The sequence below is a fragment of the Canis aureus genome, chromosome 32 (assembly GCF_053574225.1).
Source record: "Canis aureus isolate CA01 chromosome 32, VMU_Caureus_v.1.0, whole genome shotgun sequence".
Taxonomy (NCBI): domain Eukaryota; kingdom Metazoa; phylum Chordata; class Mammalia; order Carnivora; family Canidae; genus Canis; species Canis aureus.
Genome location: NC_135642.1, coordinates 6,163,366 through 6,184,255, shown reverse-complemented (window position 1 = coordinate 6,184,255; position 20,890 = coordinate 6,163,366). Strand labels below are relative to the sequence as shown.

General features: G+C 43.7%; 1 protein-coding gene across 1 annotated transcript in view; it reads left to right on the top strand.

The window, feature by feature from the left end:
• Positions 1 to 20,890, top strand: part of RYR3 (ryanodine receptor 3) — a 513,451-nt gene that overhangs the window by 220,236 nt on the left and 272,325 nt on the right. The window contains exons 4-8 of the mRNA XM_077880434.1: positions 7,635 to 7,709; positions 9,970 to 10,048; positions 13,433 to 13,545; positions 14,450 to 14,549; positions 17,246 to 17,339. Of these exons, the coding sequence (XP_077736560.1) occupies positions 7,635 to 7,709; positions 9,970 to 10,048; positions 13,433 to 13,545; positions 14,450 to 14,549; positions 17,246 to 17,339 (461 nt within the window). The remainder of the gene's footprint in view (positions 1 to 7,634; positions 7,710 to 9,969; positions 10,049 to 13,432; positions 13,546 to 14,449; positions 14,550 to 17,245; positions 17,340 to 20,890) is intronic.

The window sequence follows — 20,890 nt, the reverse complement described above, 5'->3', positions numbered from 1 at the left end:
TATCCCAAGAGGCCCCCAAACAATCCCAAGAATTTGGCTTCCTTTCAAGTACATTTAAGTTGAAGGATTGCACTGCCCTGGTTGAGTTGCCCCAGACTCACTTGAAGGATTTCTTACAGGCCAAACCCCTTCAAGGGATTCTGTCCTGAACATGTGGCTTTCTGTAGCCACTGGTCTGGGCTCCCTATGTATTTTAGATCCATATTAACCATCCCAATCCAAATGGAAAATCAATGTGTCAAATTAAAAGAAATGGTCCCTTGTGCTTCTGTAGTGTCTTTGTATGCCAAGAGGGAGAAGCCCAGGAAAAGCTAGATTTGGCAGTTACCCAGCAGAGAGTAGAGTATCTGATCCACAATAGGCGGTCAAGAAAAGTGTTTGGTGGCCTTCATGGGCTCTTCAGGATGTCACACATAGTAAGGGAATTTAGATGACTAGAAAAACCAAGTGTCTAGGAACAAGGATGGGATCTAAGGTGAAGGATCCTCAAAGTGCAGTTGGAAGAACCAGCATGTTGAGGATTCAAGCAGGAGTGAATTTCTATGGCAAGAGATTTTCTTCCTCTGGAGTCTGGAGCTAGGCCCGAGGGAACTAGGAGGGGGTTAGAGGGTCTTGGAAAAAGGTTGACTCCCTGGGTTTCCACTTAATACTTGCCATCAGGAAAGAGCTAGACCCTGGATCAATGCCAAAAGGAAGGCATGCTGCTGTGCTTTGCCATCAGCCCTTCAGGCAGGGAAAGGCATTTACTGAGGAATCTGGCAAGCCAATGATACCCTTAAGCAGTGCAGTTTTAACAAATATACAAAACACTTTTAGGGCACCCCACTTCTCCAAACACATGCAACAGCGGTTGCCCGCAACACACATGAATTTTTTTTATTTAAACTATGTGATGGTAGTGTTAAAATTTTGGAAAAGTCTCCAATGCTTCTGTAACCAACCAATGGCTATTTCATTTTTATACATTTCCTTACCGTTCTTGCATATACCTAACAGCTGAAGGCATCTTGCATTCTGGTCACCTCGGTTGTCGTCTTTAATGGCTGCAGGATACAACATCCTGAGAAATCCCATGATGTACTAGATAACAGTTTTCTGTTGGATATTTAGGCCCTTGCCAGATGTTTCATTTGCCTTCGTTCTAATGCTCTTATCACAACAGTGTGTGTACTTTTTTGCTTTTCTTGAACTAGTTCTGGAAGTGGAACGACTATAGCACAGGTCATGGACCTCTCTATGGCTTCTTTATACGTTACCACATTGCCATGTCAGGAGGCTGTACTCAGCGTCACCTTGGACAGGATCACACCAGCTAAATTGCAGCTCTGGCACCATTGTTTTTTTCCCTTTTTTTTTTTCCGCAAATTTGGTCGATGTAAATGTTGTATAAGAATTGCCTTAGTTGTCATTCCTTTCATTACTAGAAGAGATAAAATCCCATCCATGTGTTTTAATCTTATTCCTGATAGGAATAATTTATTCATATCCTTTGCCTCTTTCTTTACTTGAGGCTTTAGTATTTTTTTTTACATCTGGACAAGATGTTTACCCATGTGTCACAGTGACACAAAGTATTCTGCAAGTCATTAAATGTTGTTTCCAGGGTTCTGAAGTTTGGTGATCTTGGTACAATCTTATCTGTTTTTTGTGTCCTTTGAGTGCATCTGTTACTTCAAAGCATAGATAAGTAGTAGGTCTGTAAAAGAATGTGGACCATTCTATTACATATCAGTTGTTCTAGAATTTAATTTTAAAATGAAATATTTAATTCTGTTATCCATCCAGAATCTTTTATATTTCCTGTGGATCTTCCTCAATGCTTTTATAGCAATTTTGTTAGCTTCCAAAATACCCTATTGGAATATTCATTTAAACTGTGTTAAATCTGTAAGTTAAATTTAGAATAATAGAATTTAAAAATATTGGTATTCTTATTCTGTAATGAAGTATACCTTTCTATTCCACCAAATCAAATTATATATTATAGAATAAAGGCTTGTGGTTTCATTCTGAGGGTTTGACTCATCTAAGTCAATTCCTAAAACTTGAATTTTTTTTTTTTAACAGTCATGAATAGAATCTTTGGGTATGCTTTCTAACTAAAAATATTGAGTTACCTGCTTTTGTTCATACTGTTAGGTGTTACTGGGTTTTGTTTGTTTGTTTGTTTGTTTGTTGCACTTACATGGCATCATTATTGGTTGTCACTTGTATTGAAGGAAATGCAGTTGTCCTAGGCAATATAAAGGGCCTCTCCCATGCTCAGGGAATATTGCTCTGTGACCTTCTAGAAAGGCTTTCTTTTTTTTCTTTGATAGCCTGAAAGAGTAGGACAGAAGTGTGGTAGGGAAGGAAAGGGAAATGAAAGTATGCACAGCCACATCCAATAAGTGATTTCATGCTCTTCACGCTCTCCCCAGAAGGGGGCCCCTGAAGCCTTTCGTGGATTATGTTACCTCCACCAAAGAGCTCTCCCTGAGTCTGGGACCCCCAAAGAGGAACTGGGGTTCCAGGTTATAAAGGAAGGTAGCTTAGAGATCTCATAGTCTTGAAATTCCTACTTGTGTCTGGGGAAAAGCACCGTTACCCAGTGTTGGTTGCCATCTCAGGTTTACCTCCCTGGGAGGCACTGTCTTCTGGTAACTAACCATCACATGGAAAGTCCATGGTGGAATTAACTTTAACGTTACAGGCAAGATGATCGAATTAAGAAGCTAGAGGAACATTTTTTCCTCTGGACATGGCATCAGGGTGCTTTTGCCAGCCTAGCTGTGCCTACCCTGTCCTGGGAGGTGGCACCAAACAAGGTCCTCCTGCTCCTGATGACAGTGGAGGTCACTTGCGGCAACACAGGACTGCCATCCCGAAGAGGCCGCGCCGTCCTGGGGCCTGGGGTCCCCTATCACCGGGACCGCGCAGTGCTCTGTATAGCAGATCACATCTTTCCCGGCATATTATTCCATTATTGAAGTCAAATTGCGGAAAGAGTTAGTAGAACGTGTAGTTTGACCCGGGCTCAAATCCAAGCTCACTGCCTACAAGCCGATGATGGGGAAGTTTCTCTTTTTTCCATCCGTAGAAGGGAAATAAAAGAACCACTTTGTGTGATTATTATTTATCCATTCGGGAAAGATGCACACGGGTGCCTCCTCCTTGCCAGGCACCGATAAAGGTGGTGCTGACATGGCAGGGGACACCACAGACTCCTGAAGCTTACATCCTTGGGAGTGGCAGAGGATGGGTACGTATCAAAAATAACATGGATTCACATCAGCTAATAACAAATATCTCAAGAAATGATATAGCAGCAAACTGTGATGGAGCAAGGGTGGTTTTTCTTTTAGAAGGGGTGATCAGAGAATGCTCCTCTAGTGAGATTTGGGAGCTCGGAACTGAATGCTGGGCAGAGGTCTTGAGGATGCAGGAGGAAGAGCATTCTGGGTGGGGGGAGCCTGTGTGTCAAAGCCCTGTGGCAGGAGGGAGCCTTGCAGCCTGAATTAGAGGGAGGCCTGGGAGGCCGAACAGAGGTGGGGTGGGGGAGCGCACCGGTGGTAGGTGACACCTTCGGAGGGAAGGGCACCCACCCCAGGACAGTGGGGCCCAGCAGCCGGGTCCAGTGGCCATCTCCAGGCAGGGGCTTGCTCTAAGAAAGAACAGTTTTAAAGTCTTGAAAAAGCTGTCTGGAATAAAAAAAAAAAAAAAAAGACCATATGAAGGAGACCACGCGTATCCCAGAAACCCTAAAATACTGTCTGGCCTCTCGCAGAGAGAGATTGCCGGGTCCTGAAGCCGGGTCTCAGAGGCCACGGTGAGGGCCTCGCCAAGTCGGGTGACAGCGGGGCAAGCCCAACTAGAAAGCCCTTCCGTGTGGCTGGCCGCTGTGACAGGGTGGCTACAGCTGCCATGCGGGTCCCACCACAATAGGGCGTGGGGAGCGGGGATGCCACCGGTGGCAGGGGGCCACTGAACCCCTGGGGGCAGGATGTATTCCAGAGATGGCACAGAGGTGCTCCGGCTCGACTGTGGGGCATGGCGGAGAGAGAGGGAGGGAAGGACGACACCAAGGTTTGTGGTCCATCTTCCCATGTTGTCATGGAAACTGAAAGAACCATCAGTTCTGTGCCGAGGGTTTGACGCCTCTAGCTCTTCCACATTGTGCACTCAGGGTCATCTGCCAAACGTATGTTAAAAGACACGCCTTTAAAAAAGAACCTGCTTTAGGGACCCTGGGGGGTTCTGTGGTTGAGTGTCTGCCTTCAGCTCAGGCGATGACCCCAGCCGGGATCCTGGGATCGAGTCCCGCATCAGGCTCCCGGCAGGGGGAGAAGCTGCATGGAGCCTGCTTCTCCCCCTGCTTGTGTGTCTGCCTCTCTCTCTCTCTCTCATAAATAAATAAAATCTGAAAGAAAAGAACCTGCTTCAGTAAGAAAAATCAAACCGACCAAACCTACAGCAGGGTCCCGTTCACTGTGAGCAGCCCGTTGTGCCCCTTTGTAACCAGACTGCCCTGCGCTTGTGCCCTGACTTTTCCCCAGACGTTCCCTCCCATTTCATCCGCCCTCAGCGCCAGTTGTGAAAACTCAGTGGAAAAGAAAAGAAAAGAAAAGAAAAGAAAAGAAAAGAAAAGAAAAGAAAAGAAAAAAAAAGAAAAGAAAAGAGAAAAGAAAAGAAAAGAAAAGAAAAGAAAAGAAAAGAAAAGAAAAGAAAAGAAAAGAAAACTCCGCGAGTCCCCATGTGCACTTCGTGCTCTCCAGCTCCAGGCCTTTGCTCCTGTGGGCTCCTCTCTCCTACCATCATTGGTCCTCAACCCTCCCACCTGTCAGGATAACAACCTTATCCATAAAGCCGTTCCTCAACACTTTCCTGGCCTATCCCAATGCTCTTTACCTCTTTTAACAGGAAGATGGTCTCCTATTTGTAGCAAGGTTGTTGTTGTTTTATACATAAGTCTTTGTAGACCAGACTACCAGGAGGGAGACACAGCATATGGTTAGATCCCGACTGTGCACTTGGAGCCTGTGTGACTTTGTGCACATTATGTGACGTCTTTGAGCCTCCATGTGCATTGCTGTTAAACGGAGAGAACTACTGTAGATACGTCACAGCACTAACCACAAGTATAAGACGAGATCGTTCGCATAGAGCACTTTGCCTAGTTTGGTGCCTGCTGTATGCTCGGTGCTCACTGAATCTCAGCTGTAGCAATTCACCTTCCTCTAGGAGCAGAGGAGGTAGCTCCCTGTCCTGCTGCCCTGCTTACTTTGTACACTGGTTTTGTACACAGTAGGTGAATGAATACAATACAGAAACGAGAGAGAGATGAGCTCGGTTCTGGAGTTAACTGGAAGTCTGCTTCCCCTCCTCCCGCCCAACCTCCACATCCCTCTTTGAACTTCAAATTCCTCACATTATAAATGGAGGGAATCATTCCCACTTAGTAGAGCCATGAGGATGAGTTGTAAAGTCACCTAAAGCACCTCTGTGTGGTATGTGCCCAGAAGAGCTCCCCAGGATGGTGATCACCGAAGCTTCTGCAGAGAAAGCTCCTTACTCTTCCAGGCACTGATGTCGCATCATCCCTGAGGCAGTGGCTCCCGAGGTGTCATCACTGGGCCAGCAACATTGGAGTCCTGTGCCCTGGAGTTTGACAGAAATGCCAGTTCCCAAGCTCCTCCCGAGCCCAGTGAAGCAAGTGCTACAGAGCCAGGTCCAGGGCTTTTGCTCTAGCCCGCGGGTGTGCCACCAGCACAGAGGCACTGCCCTAGTGGAGGGAAGAGGCAGGATGTGAAGCCTCTCGGGTTCTGCAGGGTTCTGCACCCCGCTGTCCCATTCAGTCCCAGTGGGGCACCTGCACGTAGCCTCTCTACTTTTCTGTCGGCACCATGACAAAGGACATGAGAGCCAGGAGACGGTTGCAGCGGTGCCAGAGAAGAGGAGGGGCACGAGCTCTCCTGTGCCACCTTGTGTGGCCAGCAACGCTTGACTCCTTTTAAGATTACTCGCTGCGTTGATGGGCACAAAGGCGAGGGTGTGACCCATGGTTCACGCTGGGACAGATGAGACGCAGGCCTGGTCTGGGAGTACACACCCGCACCTAGGCTGTCGTGCGCTGCCAGTTAACTTAGGATATCGCAGATGTGCAGGGAAAATAATCAGACTGACGCTGTAAAAGTCACTCGGTCTGGCTAATTTTAACATAGCTGTTGACATGTTTGTAAATACAGCAGCTGAAGTCAGATCGAATGATTTCAAGAAATGCAGAAAGGGGACAAAGAACATTTAACTCCTGCATCCTAGTGAAGTCTCAGGAGCTCTTGAATATCTCCATCGCTGGGAGGAAAGTACAGCCACATTGATAAACGGTTATCAGCTTTTTAAAAAACATGACACCAAGTCTATCACTTTTCCTTTCTTTAGGCTCCTGGTATGACGTGAAAAATGATCTCTTTGACAAGGCAATTTTTTAAATCTAAATAGAGTTGAAATAAAATTACCCTAGGCCTTGTTATTCAGACCTGTGCCTTCTCTCCACACCGGCTTTCCCCTTCGTCGCTCATTGTTCCGAGGGACAGAGGGCGGTGGGCAGGTGCAGGAGAGAAGCAGCAGCTCAGGCCAGCCCCTGGGGCCGCTGGTCTGCAGATTGAAATAAAATGAGGTACCTAACAGGTGCCCTTGGCGTATAGAGGGAATTGTTAGAATTTCTATGATTGATTTTTCTTCTCAGACTTTGGATGCTTTTTGTGCATATTTAGGGATGGAGGCTCCTGTGCTTAAATATTTTTTTTTTTTCCTAAGAGGGCTGTGCGATCAATACCGTGTGACCGTCTCTGAGGGAAGGGTAGCAGGATAGAAAGAGATTCAGGTAGAAATTGAAAAAGTCGATGCCAAAAAATGCTGTGATTTCTTGTAGATCTCAGTTTTCCCGTATTACTAACTGGGGGGCAGCTACAATAGGTAACAGCCTCCTACTGTGCGCTGTTCAGTTCCGATGGTGACAGTGTGCAGACTGAGGGAGAGAGGGACAGATACGGTGGCTTTCTGTCAGGCCGCCCCTCCTGGTTGGGCCTGCCACCCGGTGAACAGCCAGGGTGGGGCTGCCTGAGGAGGCAGAGAAGGGGCCGGGATGGGCCCCCAACACCGCTTAGGAGTCTGCAGGGGCCTCACCGGTTGCCCTTTGAGAGTCCTGGGTTCTGAGCTGGAAGGTGAAGCCCGGGTAGGTGGGAGCCGTGTAAGTGGTGGGGCAGGAGGCCGAGCATCTTGAGGGAACAGGCTGTGACCGTGGGCCCCCACCCCCGGGCTGCTTTCTGTCACTAGGCTAGAGTCCTGTCACATTTGTTTCTCTCTCTCACTCTGAACGCTTCTGAGAAGTTTCAAAGGAAGGTAAGCGGCACCTGCGGCATCTGGGGGTGTCCCAGACGCAGTGTGGCCCCACAGCCCGCTCCCGAGGATGCTGCATGGCTGTAGTCACGAGTCTCCCCACGCCCCTAGGCTGGCCACTCGCTTCTCGAATGAATTCTTTGGGAGCTTTGCAGTGGTCTTTCCCTTGTGGCCTGTCCTCCCTAGGGCCCGCCCTGCTTTGCTGTCAGAGGGGCCACGCGCGGCCCGGCTGACAGCGTGCCCGTCCCTCCCCGCAGGCGGCCCAAGGCGGGGGCCACCGGACGCTGCTGCACGGCCACGCGGTCCTCCTGCGGCACTCCTTCAGCGGCATGGTAAGCCCCTGGGCCCGCGCGGGCGGGGACGGGGGGCGGCGGGAAGCGGGAAGCGGGAAGCCAGCCAGTGGCCAGGTTACGGGAACAGCCGGGTCACTTGGAATGTGAACCATCAGAACACATGGGCTTCCCATTTCTTTCACACGATTGCACTCTTGTATTCGCTTAACGTCTGACCGTCTTCCTCTCCACCCCGTGTCTCTTGTTTTTAATTTAACTAAACCTGAGCCTACCAAGGACAGTGCCTTGACATCCTAGATGCTCAACAAATACTTGTTGAATTGATGAAGAAATAAACCATGAAATAGCTGATTTCCTGAGCCTACAAGGATAACCAGGATAGGAGAGAAAAAATCAAACAAGATTTTTGTGAAATGTCAACTCTTTTACTAGCTATAGGAAATGGGATGGTATCCACTGCTGCTAGGCCTGGGATATAACTAGAAGGTATCCTGTTAATCCAGAGGCAGTAGGAAGATAAGGAACCAGGGCAGTCACAGAAAGCTCATCAGGCTTAAGTAATTAGGGTTCTAGAACCAAAATGGGGATAACCCAATGCAAGTTGAGGAAAATTGTTCAAGTTTTAGGCCAGTACAATTTGTGAAAATACAGATGCTGTAGATCTTTGGCAGGATGTAGTAAGGAGAATATCGTGATCCCAATCAAGCCTAAGACGTGCCAGCTCTCATCATGTTTGCTCCTGTCCCTGCATCTGTCATCGTCACTTGCTCTCAGTGTGAGGAAGGCTTGTCGTCTTTGTCTGGCCCTAGTGGAAAATGTTACATTAATTCAAGACTTCATCTTCACACGTTTACACCTGCAGCATGCTGCAAAGTTCATCTCGAAGCTTGAACTGTCACATTTGCAACTGGAGCAGCAGCTTCCTCTTAAATAATTTATTTATTGCAGCTTTTTTTTTTCCTTAGAACTGGTAAGAAGTTGACCTTTTCAGCCTGAACATTCATCTGTTGTAGTCTTTCATGGCAAAGGACACAGAACAAATGTGACCAAATGGAAGGTTACTGGAGCGGGAGATAGGGGCGTTTAGAAAGTGGGAAACTTTGTATCCTGATGTCTAGAATTGAGAAGTGATTGTGTATTTTTCAGAACCCAGTGCTTATCCATGAAGTAAATCAACCCTTAATACTTCTTTTCTCCTATCTAAATAGACCTAAACGAAACTTCAAACGGCACACTTATGCATTTGAAAACTCAGGCTAACAGCATGGTAGAGAGCTGAAGGATTATGTTAGTTAATATTAGATTTACTGTCCCCCGTCTCCCAAAAATCCAACTCATGCTTAACATAAACTCTATACTAGGTAGTTCTTTCTAGGAGCAGCTCTGAGACTGAATCTGGTGAAATATGACTTTGGACAATGCAATGATTTTCCATTTTCCTGTTGCAGAGAAGTAAAAGTAGAATTCAGAAAGTACATTCTAAGTGCTTATCTACCAGCCAGTCTAATTCCAAAACCAGCCACTGTGCCTGTCAGTAAAGGAGGCAAGGAACAGGCCATGGGTTTTTTCCTCCCCCCCATTATAAATTATTTTAAATATCATTGTTAAGTTTTACATGCACATGTATTTTTTTTTATGCACATGTATTTTTATAATTAGGGGGCAAAAAAAAAAAAAAAAAGCCTAGACACTCATAGGAAGTTTGGAAAACAAAATAAATATAAGTGAGAGAAGTCATCATGGTCCTTCCCACTGTCCAAAGACAACTTCAGTTATCAGTTTGGTGTAATTCCTTTTAGCCTAGTGGCCAGGCATTTAAATTTTGCATACCTATTACCTGTGCAGATGTGCTATGTTGTGTATGTTCCATGCTGTGACACACTCTTGATAAACTCTTAATGGCAACTTATTTCATAAAATGAAATGCCAACATTTATCAGCCTTTCCATTATTATTGGTTGTATATATTCCATTTATCTTGTCTCCAATTTAAAAGTCCCTTGGTATCTTTGAACTAAAGCATATTATTAAATATGCCAAGATACTAATTTCAAACTTATTTTTGTAGCATATAGTCCTAGAAGTTAAATCCCTGGGTCATCAGATAAGAACATCTTTGAGATTTTAAATATACTATAAAGGTATATTTCAAAGGTGTCATATACCACTAAATACAATGAATAAGTCCTTTATTCAATAGCTCAGTGTCGCAATTGACAACTGGAAACCAACTAGTGAATGAGGTGCCAGGACCTGATGGAAGCATGTGACTTCACTAGCATCTGTTTTTGTTTCACAGTATCTAACTTGTTTGACCACATCAAGATCCCAGACAGATAAACTTGCCTTTGATGTAGGTCTACGGGAACATGCTACAGGTAAGTCCACATTCCCAGTTCTCCTGCTAACAGGGGGTCTCGGGCGAAGGGCTTAAGGATACTGAGTATGTTCTTCATTTGGGATTCCAAGCCAACCAACCAGTGAGGTCAAGAGAGAGGTCTAGTAAAATTTAGGAGAATAAGAAACAATGTGTGATAGAGACATAGGAACTATGAGTGAAGGAGAACATAATGCTTTCACTGCAGTCATATACTTCGGGAAATGTTGGCTTTATTGCATTTTATTTTGAGTTCAGTCAAAAATATTGACAGTTAGGAGGTGGATCCTAAGAAAGATGGTGACCAGGATGATGCAGGTTCTCCCTGGAAACCAGAAACGAAGAACAGAGACCAATATAACTACATATACTTAAGTTATGATACCAAAGGAAGGTCTGACTTGCTGTGGTCGCTGCATAGACCCATGGAGCAATGAATAGAAGTTGAAAGGAGGCATAGTTCCCCTCAATGAAGAAAACCACTTTGTAATATCTGCAGTTATCCAACAGAGTAACAGCTGGTCTTGGGGTGTTGGGTGCTCTCTGTGGCTGGGACTATTCATAGGTAATCTGACCATCCATCAAGAGCAATGTATATGGAATTTGTGCTCCATTTACAGGTTAAGCTACATGTCAATCAAGATTCTTGGTTGCAAATGGCAGAAACTAATTCAGGTTCACTCAAGCAGAATGAGAATTTACTGGGAGACCGTTGGGTAGAACCTGTTTAAAGTAGAAACCCAGGCAGCCCAGATGGCTCAGCGGTATAGCGCCGCCTTCAGCCCAGGGTGTGATCCTGGAGACCCGGGATTGAGTCCCACATGAGGCTCCTTGCGTGGAGCCAGCTTCTCCCTCTGCCTGTGTTTCTGCCTCTCCCTCTGTGTCTCTCATGAATAAATAAAATCTTTAAAAAAATAGTAAAGTAGAAACCCAAGGCTTGGAAAATGGACAGTAACAAATAGAGTCTAGAGAAGAGAAAACATCCTAGATCACACTACAGGAAGAGTCTAAATTGAGTACAGTCTTTAATATCATGACATTTCTCCCAAATAGGAGGGGAGATGCCATTGTTGGCTAGTCAAAGGACAAAAGTCCATGCCATTGTCACAAAACTGTGTCAGTTCATAAGGGAATGACCCAAATTGACTGATTTTCCAGATATCTAGAGGAAAAAAAAATGAAGAGTTTAAACCAGGTGCACCTGCCGTCTCGGTATTACACACAGGGGTGTCTGAGAATTCCCGAGGAAAACCTCTATCTCTCTACTTCTCATTTTTGTACAGAGTAGGAGAGTGGGCCTGCCTCTGCCCATTGTATTTTTTCCCTTAAAATAAGATTATATTTGCATTTGAAATGAGGTTGCTTTGCTTTTAGCTAAAGTGTTATTCTTAAAATATAATTTCCTTTAAGGTGTTGTCAACTTTTGCTAACAATTACAAAATGTGTGAAGAGGCACAGTCACTGATTATAAGTTGGCCTCTAAATATAAACCAGCTGTCAGTCTTAGAGCATGTAACCAGAAAAGTCCTGTATGTCCATTCTTTTTACATTGATAAAATGACTTTAGACTTTTTGAGAAAAGGGAAAAAAAATTGTTTGCTTTATTTTCTAGGACTCCATCTTTGTTCCAAGTCTCCCGAGAATGGACCCTGGTGTGGGTCTGTCTTCACTGCGCTAGGGAATCTGTGGGCCTTTTCGATCTGAATGCTTGTCTTCCAGCTTTGGGAAAAGTTCAATACTATTTCTTTGCTAATTCCTGACTTTGTTTTCTTGGTTCATGCTTTCTGGAAATCCTCTAGATTGGTTTTCTAATTTTCTCTTCACTCCTATTTTTAATCCATTTCTATTCATTCTTTTGGGGAGACATTTTTTCAACTTGATCCTATAACCCTTTTGTTTCTTAATCTCTCTTTCAGAATCAAAGAATTTTTCTCCCAAGGGATCATTCATGGAACTTTCATTGCTACTTTATGAATGTAATTTTTTCTTACCTCTCTGAGATTACTAAATATATGACTTTTAAAAAGTTTTCTTTGGCTCTCCATAATCTTTGCTTTCTCTCTTTCACCACTGTTTTGTTCTTTGGCTCTCCATAATCTTTGTTTTCTCTCTTTCCCCACTGTTTTGTTCTTTGGCTGTCCATAATCTTTGCAACTCTCTTTCCCCACTGTTATGTTCTTGCCATTCAAGTTAGTGACTTGGCTCAGATGTTGGGCAATCCTTGGTTGCCATTCATGTTTAGATCAAGGCAGTAGAAGCTGACCAGACACCCTGAGTGTGTGTGACTGTGGCTTGCCATCTGTTAAGCCTTACTTTTGGCTAATCTGGCATGGACTAGGCATCTCACTGGAGATGCCAACACAGCAGTAGGTTTTATCTTGGGTAGCTTGGCTTCTCTAAAGAGGAATCCTTAAATTTGAGGGGAGGGGAGATTTGGCAACCCAGCTAGTGTGTGAGGAATGGAGGCAGAGGGGAACGGAGCTGGGGTTTTACTAATCAGGGCATAGAACTCTAATGATTCTCTATTTTTAGCAATACTTTTCACTTTCTTGTTTGACAGCGCTTGGTATTACAAAACCAGAACTTTGATGGTTGGTCATTCCGTCGATTTAACTCCTAATCTTCTGGAGGGTAGTAGAGGAGGAGGACTCAGCTGGCTGTGCAGGGAACAGAAAAAGGATACCAGGAGATAAAAGTTCCTAAATAGCTTTTAGTCAATTCTATTTTTAACTCCATCTTCCACTGCTACCTTTATAAGTAACTTACCTCTAGTTCCAGAGACTTTCTGGGAAAGATGTAGAGGGATGGCTTTATTTCTTGAGATCAACTTTTCCTCCATTTTCTTACTTTTGTAAAGAATTGGGTTTTAGCTTTCTCTTCACTAAAAGCATCTATCTGCTTTCCTTTTTCCAAATTGTCCATTCTCTTCTTTGGTATCAACTTTTCACCTGCTGTCCTGGTCTTTGTAGATTTAGGCCTTTTGAAAATCTCTGATTTTTTAGTAGAATCACTCTTGATTTAGTAGAGTTTCATGGAAAGCATGGCAGAGATAAAAGTGTGTAAGTAGTCAGTAGACCAGTGAAGTCAATTCTTAAAGATTTCTAGTGCCTGTGAAGAATGCATGTTTCTATATGTATTAAAAATACTCAAAGGCTTCGATAGTTTCTGGCCTCCAATACTCTCTTCCAAACACTCTTTCTGTCACTCGAGAAAACAAAAGTGATAGACATAGTCAAGTGGCTATGGGGCTAGAGATTGAAGCCTGGAGCAGTATATGTGTGTGCAAATGCTCTTAATGGATTGTTACCAGAAGAAAGGAGAACAGGGACAGAATTAGGGGCTGGATTCCATGAAACAATGACTAATTCAAGGAGCATTTATGTAGGAGAAGCCTGTTGGTGGACCATACATCCCGCTTCCAAACAGAGATCCGAGGGAGAGAAAGTTCGAATTGGTGATGACCTCATCCTTGTCAGCGTGTCCTCTGAAAGATACCTTGTAAGTACCTCCTAACAGTCATCTTTTCATTTTCAGAATATTTTCTTTTAGGAACTAATGGCCAAAGTGAACTGAGCTACAATAGGTTGGGTGGGATAAGAATCCTTTGCACAGTATACTGGAGAGGTAGGTGGTTAGTTCTCTCCCCTGCCCATGTTATCATGGGGCTGGAACTTAACTGTTAGTTGTCCTTTCAGATTAAGGCACTGTGCTCAGCAACCCTGCTAAAGTGCCACAGGCACTTCCTAAGAAAATCAGTTATACGTTAGCTACCTTTAACCACAAATTTCTCACATGGCTTTCAGCTCTTATCCAGTAAAGAACAAGCCAAAAAGAACGGGATAGAGGAAAATAAGCTTATGTTGGAAAAATGGAGAATTTAAAATGTTTTGGTGAGTGGGATATCACAAGGGTTGAAAGGTGCAGGTGAGATTTTGCACCTGGGGATTGGGTGCTGGGTGTCACTGACATCAAGCCCTCAGGTGTCCAAATATCAGAGGAGCGTCAGAGATAAGATAAGCTTTCAATCTTCTCAGCACCAATCCTGTGGGCAGATTTCACTTTGCCTAGGCCAAAAGTTGGGAGTCATTTTTGCCATTTGTGAATTCCCTTCTCCTAACAAGAGGAGACATTTTGTGACTTCCTGTTGAATTAGGGATCCAGCTAAGGGGATGAAGTCAACACTTGTCTGCCACTTCTGTAGCTGAAACGTCCTCCTCCCTGAATAAAGTGTCCCACTTTGAAGCTGCTTCTAGATGGGGTAGAGCAGCCTCCCACAGGCTATGTGGAAAGAGTCTGAGGACAGTGAGACTCTTTAATTCAATCCTTGAGATTCTAGGTGAGCTGCTTCTGTCAGGACTGGCCTGGTGATTTAAAGCATGTCTCATTTCTGTTTCTGCTGCAGCATCTCTCAGTATCAAATGGGAACATACAAGTGGACGCCTCTTTTATGCAAACACTCTGGAATGTACACCCTACGTGCTCAGGAAGTAGCATTGAAGAAGGTGTGCTCTTTTACATGCATTCAGCCCTCAGCCTTCCAGTCTGTCTTGAGCTGTATATATTGACATTTTCTGCTGCTTCCCAGCTCCTGCCTAATGTCTTGCTACACAGCTAGCATTATTTTAGTTCACCAGAATGTCATTCTCTGATGTGGGGGTGGCTTATTTTCTGCCCTGATTTCTGATTATGTGGGGGTGTTCCTGACAATACCTTTTAATCCTTTAGAGCCCACCATTGCTTTAGTGCTATATGCATGCAGGATTTGGATAGACACTCCCTCTCCCACTGACTTTTCATTTTCATTTATGATTACTCATTATAAGTGTATAGGCCTCAGCAACTTCAGCCTTACAGGAGCTTATTTTTCAAGAGGTCGATGCTGTTGCTATTTCTCCCCAGTGCATCTCTCTGTACAGGTGGAAGAAGGACTCTCTCCATGTGTTTACCTGTATTTATGGAGGGCCATTTAATAATAAAATTTTCTCAGTATTTTATTTTTCCCGTAGAAATAAGATCATCAAAGTTTGTTCAACATATCCTATTTCTTGAAGCCAGGCAGAGTCAATGCACCTTTCAAGTTATAGAACAAATATACTGGCCTTACCTTACTCATGGGTAAAGTCACAGCTGAGCAGAATAATCAAATGCCATTGACCAATAGGTTAACCATATTATATTCTAGCACTTTACAGCAAGATCAGAATTTTTAAAAATACGTATACTGGGGCTTTAACCAGATTTTTAATCCTGAGCCCACTCATTTCAAACTAGGAAAGACATTCTACAAGATGTTTGAAAATAGAGGGAAAACGAAAGGTGTCAAGGCACTGCCCCAGTTTCAGAAGGCATCAGAACAAAGCTGAATAGTCAAGACATGACAGATTTTTAACTCTTTCAGCAACTTGTGGAAGGCTTTTAAAAGGCAGGCTATGTTTAGCCCTCTTCTTTTACATGAAAACTAATCCACCACCTTGAGTCTGTTGTCATTCCCTTTCTATCAGGAATCAAGAAGCTCTGGGTTTCAATCTTCCCCAAGGAAGGTTTGAATGAATCTTCTCCGTGTTAAATTTTTTATTTTCACGGTAGGAATAAAATTATTTCTCAGTTTCAACAGATGACTTGTGGAGATTAATTTAGAAGTGTTTGCAAATCATGTCAAAAAGGTTCTTATCGAAGTGGTGAGTGCCTGGGTAGCTCATCACTGGAGTCATCTGGACGGGCAGAAACTGCCCTCTCAGCATCCTCTGGTGAGACGCCCACTTCAGCCATGAGAGCATAAGTGATCCTCATCATGACCCTTCTTTCCTGAATATTGCCCTGATAGAGTTCAATTAGGAAGAGCTGTGATATACCAGCACTTGGCGGTTTTCTCTGTGTGAATAGAATATTGATTGGAAGAGGCTGAGGACTGCAAACAGTGGATCCAAGTGGGGGCATGGCCTCATCAACCTGAGATGACAGAGTTGAATCAAGAGCATGATCATGGAAGGTTTTAATTTTTCTAAATAAATTGCCTGTTAAGAAATCCCCTACAGTATATCCTGAATTATTTTAAAGCAAAAAAAAGGATACAACTGGAACTATTAGTAAGGTAGAGGAAAATTGGGAAAAGATTTCTGAATATTTGAGCGGAGTTTAAGAAGAACTTACCTCACTGGGTTTCAAAAAAAAAAAAAAATGAACTCGGAATATCACACTGTCCTTGTACAAGATGCACTGATAAACAACCCTTTCTCCTCTGGCATGATTTCTCATTCTTACTGTTAATTCAACATCCAGAATAGTTTGGTAGCTCCTAAAGTGATCTAATTGTGTGATTTTTTTTTTAAAGTCCTGATGCAGGCATGAGCATCTTAAGTCCATATGTCTCCTGAGAACAGACTAGTCTAGAGAATTTTTTATTCAAAGTGATAACAAATTCCATTTGTTTGTATAAGGTAAATTTCAGACTGGTGTCCCTCTCCTAGTATGTTAAGGCTCAGAACTTATTTGAAAACAAAAGGGGTTTTCATGTCCTTGAAGCTCACTGTTTCCCATACACCTCGGAACTCCATGGCTGTTGAGATTCCTTATGCTGAAAGCTAAGTGCTTATTGATAGAGGCTCATTCACTGTGGGATTGTGGAATGACCTTTCGCCTCCCTTCAGTGCTGTGGGATGAGCATCCAGGTTTGATCTGTGTCTGTTACCTGCATTCAAAAGCTAACTTCTCCTAAGACAGCTCTTAATAACAGTTTGCTGTCCTTCCCAGTATCCTCTTTCTTTATTGTGACTGCAATTTGGTTGGGATTTTGTCACAAAATATATCCATCAAGACTGTAAGAACCTATCTAAGAATTTTATGCTGGATGTATTTTCATTCCCAAGCAACTGGAAAATCCTTATCTTCCTCACAGTAGCCATGTCATTTTCCTTTTAATAATAGGAGTTGATACTATTTTCACCCTACGTTTTGATTTTGATTTTGGATTTGTCATCTCTGAAATCCTATTTAGCTTTCTATGTTAGAATTGTTTTGACTTCTTCTCTTTTCTTCCTGAGGCCAGAATTGGTGGAATCTGTCATTTTCCAAATGCTTCTTTCTTGGTGTTTTCCATAACTGACTCAGACCTGCACGAATTTATTTACCCTTTTTAAACATGGTGTTCTCATCACTAAGCTTCCCATAAATTCATAGTAGAATATAATTCTCTCACTAGGATACCTACTTGGTGGGCATGTGGTACGTCTCTTCCATGGTCATGATGAGTGTTTGACGATACCATCTACAGACCAGAATGATTCCCAGCACAGGTAAGCCAATAGCTTCCTCCTCTTCCTAGACATCTTGGGTGACTCAGACTAAGAGTTTGCATTTGGCTGTGGCCACAGATAAATTCTGTAAACATAGGTCAATGGATGGACCGCCCTCCAGTCACAGGATCAGTTTGTCAAACATGAGTGGCAGCGCCCAGGAGCTTGCTGGCAGGAATACCTGAATAGCACGTTGCTTCTTGGGCAAGCAGTTCTGTAATGCTCGCTGGTACCTTTGTTTTCCTTGATTGCTCCTCTGTCTAAGGCATTTCTGGTAGCATTTACTGTAGATTGAAGCACCCATTCTGTGATAAAGATCAGGTTAGGCTCCTCATTCTAGTGAGTTTGTACACTTACACAAATTATTCACCAGACTCTTCAAAGGCAGATCTCTCTTCTTCCCCTCTTACATGATAAGTCATTTAGGTGGAGTTTGGTGATCTCGTTTTGTTTATTACTAGATAGGATTGGAGAAACCAAGTGTCAGTATCCAAGGAGCTGGGTTTAGCAGGGACAGTGCCAAGGGCAACATTTAGAGGATACTTCTGAGGGTCATGCTTTCTGTGGCCCTCTGCTTGACTCCTCAATGAGTGCTTTTCAAAAATTCAAAACCAGGAGATGGAAGATACTAATCCAGATCTTAAACTCATATTGAAGGGTCCCTTGGTAGTCTGTTTATCATCAAAGGAACAGAGCATAAAAAAGCTTGACCCCTGTGGCTAATAGAAATGTGACAAATAGTTTTTAAAAAATTGGATTCCAATTAGGCTGAATTTGTGACAGCGATGGGTGTGATCTCCCAGATGTAATACATTCTTTGTTTTTGTGTATTGCCTAGGGGAACCTTGTTAACTGCATGTCCTTAACTTCATTAGAAACATGGGATCACATCCTCACAACTAAGCATCAAGGTCAGGCTCCTGGCACAGGTCACCTGCTGGCTGCTTTCAGATGGCAGCCGAGGAGCCATGTGGCTGACTCTCCACTCAGGCAGGGCCTGGTCGTTATCTGATAAACTAAAAAGACCCTCAGGAGCAGAGCACTGTGCTTGAACGTGTTAATGTGCATCTTAGACACCAGGCATTGGTACTATGTATCCCTCTTGTTCTGAGTCTCTTCCTACTTGTTTTGTCCTCTCAATCTCTCTCCATGGGAGCCAGATGTGACCTAGGGCAGCACAGATCTGTGGCAAGTGCCTGATTAATTAACTCAGTGCCTCTCTGGCACTGGTCCAGTTCACTGACAGCTAACTCTAAAGTAGGGCATTAGGCTGACTTGGTTTCCCTTGAATTAAGGATTCCCCACCCTAAATAATGTCAATTGTGATCCTATTCAATTGTGATTTTTCTTTTCCTTTTCTTTTAAACAGTAAAATTATGCAATAGGCCACATAATGTCTCTTTAATATCTTATTGTGCATTTAGGGGAAGATTTGCAGGTAGATAAAGACCTGAAGTTCTGAGAGCTTTGCACTGTGAGTAGCACTCTAAGATGGAATACATTTGAACACACCAGTTCTTTCTTCCCATTCCAGTTCTTCTTTAAAGGGCAGGAATTTGGGAAAAAAATGCAATGATAATCTTGTGTATGATCGCTGAACTGCCTGCTCCGCACATCCACCTCCTTCCCCCCTCCCCCATGCACACCTGTCATTAAACTTAGAACCAAATTAGAAACATCCTGGGCAGAAACTCTGCTTGAAGAAGCTTGTCATTTGGTGGTCATTCCTGTTGAATACTCGAACAAGAGCCTGAGTAAGAGGAAAGACTTCACAAATATTTGAAAGGAGGTGCTAGAGAGAAACAGATGGAGAGGAATTCCCCAAATGAGCACCCTAAAGCGGGCATGCATGCCATCATTGAAATAAGACAAAGGTGACCTTCCCTTGGTGGAGGATTCTGCAGGATCTCATTTCTATTTTAGGGGAAAAAAATTCACAGATAAAAAGGCCTCATTCCTTTCCTTTATAAGGAAGCATAAAGGAGTTGAGACTTTGTAAGAAGCATGAAGGGGTGAGTAAGCAGCTATTCATTATACTGGAAGCTGAATTTTTGTTACATCAGCTGGTCTCTCAATCAAAAGAGGATGCTTTGGCATTGGCCATTTGGTGAGGTGAGTGATAAGCCTCCTCATTGTCTTGGGTCATCAGGTAAATCCTCAGAACTGGCCAGTGTGGCCAGGAATACTGCAATCTGGGGGAACACAGAAGAATAGGAAAGCACACCCTAAAAGATGTTAGCAGCCCTTAAGACATGCAGGTGATACCATAGGGAGGGGGCTGACTTTCCAGAGGAAATCATTCCTTATTCCTTCTAAAGCCTAAAATCCAGGCTGAGTAGAGAGGTCAACAGTCCCAGCATGGAAACCTGAAAGCAGCAATCTAGCATCCTGAGCTCTGGCTTTGTCAAGCACCCTAGGGTACATCACTTAACCTCTCGCAGCCACGGCTAAGCTGTCAGCCCAGCTTTCAAAGCACCTCAGTTCACCACCCACTCTACTCCTCTCCTCGGATAATTGTTTTTAGAGAACGGGAACAGGTTGTTTCAACCTCTGTAACCCTATAAGATTTAATGGAGCAAACCGCCCACATTTCCCAGGTGGGAGGGACCAACCTGTGAGAATTCTCCAGATGTCAGAGGGAGAGAGTTCTGCAGTCCTGTGACCTAGGGTGAGCTGTTCACCCTCTTCACCTGAGAGGCCCTTCCGGTTCTCACTGAGTAAGAAGTGTGAGTGAAAACCTCAGCCAGGTTGAGTGACTAGGAGGTCAGCGCCATGTCATTACGGTTTGAGATCTGGCACAGAGACACCTGGGCACTTAGAGCTCTCAAGTCACACAGGGTTTCTTTCTCCACATGTATTGCTTATTTCCTGATCGCACATACATTTGAGAAAGGTTTAGAATGTGTTCTATGATCCCCATCACCCAGAGGTGGCCACTATTAACGTAATGTTTCATTGTGTTTCTGTGCCAGGTGATATGTTTTTCTATGCATGATATAAACAACTGAATTTAAACACAATGTGGATAAATTCACACTACACGGTATTTTTTTTTTTTACATCTGCGAACATGTTTGTGCACATCAAAAAACACAGGAACTTCTCACAACCATTCTGTGACCTAAGTGCTGAAATTAGGCTAATTTTACAGATGACAAAGCCAAGTATAGAAATATGAAGGTTCTTGACAAGGTCACACAGCTAACAGACTCAGGTTCAGGTCTGCCTGACTCCCAAGCTGGTATTTTTAACCAACTCATGATTATGGTACTTCTTCAGATAAAAAATAAGGATTACATATTTTCTCCTCACCTCTATTGATTACCTATTGTCTCTACCTGAGGTAGAAAAGATCAAGCTTCCTCTGAGGCTAGAGTGACTCAGTTGTGGTAAACACTAGTCTTCTGTAGTAGGAGTCTAAGTGAGTGAAATCAGTGAAATTAAATGCAGTTGAGTAATCAGTCTTGCTCTAAGGTCACAAGATTCTCACAAAGAGTCTGGATTCCATATACCGGGTAACGTGGGACCTCTCTTCATGAGATATACTCTTC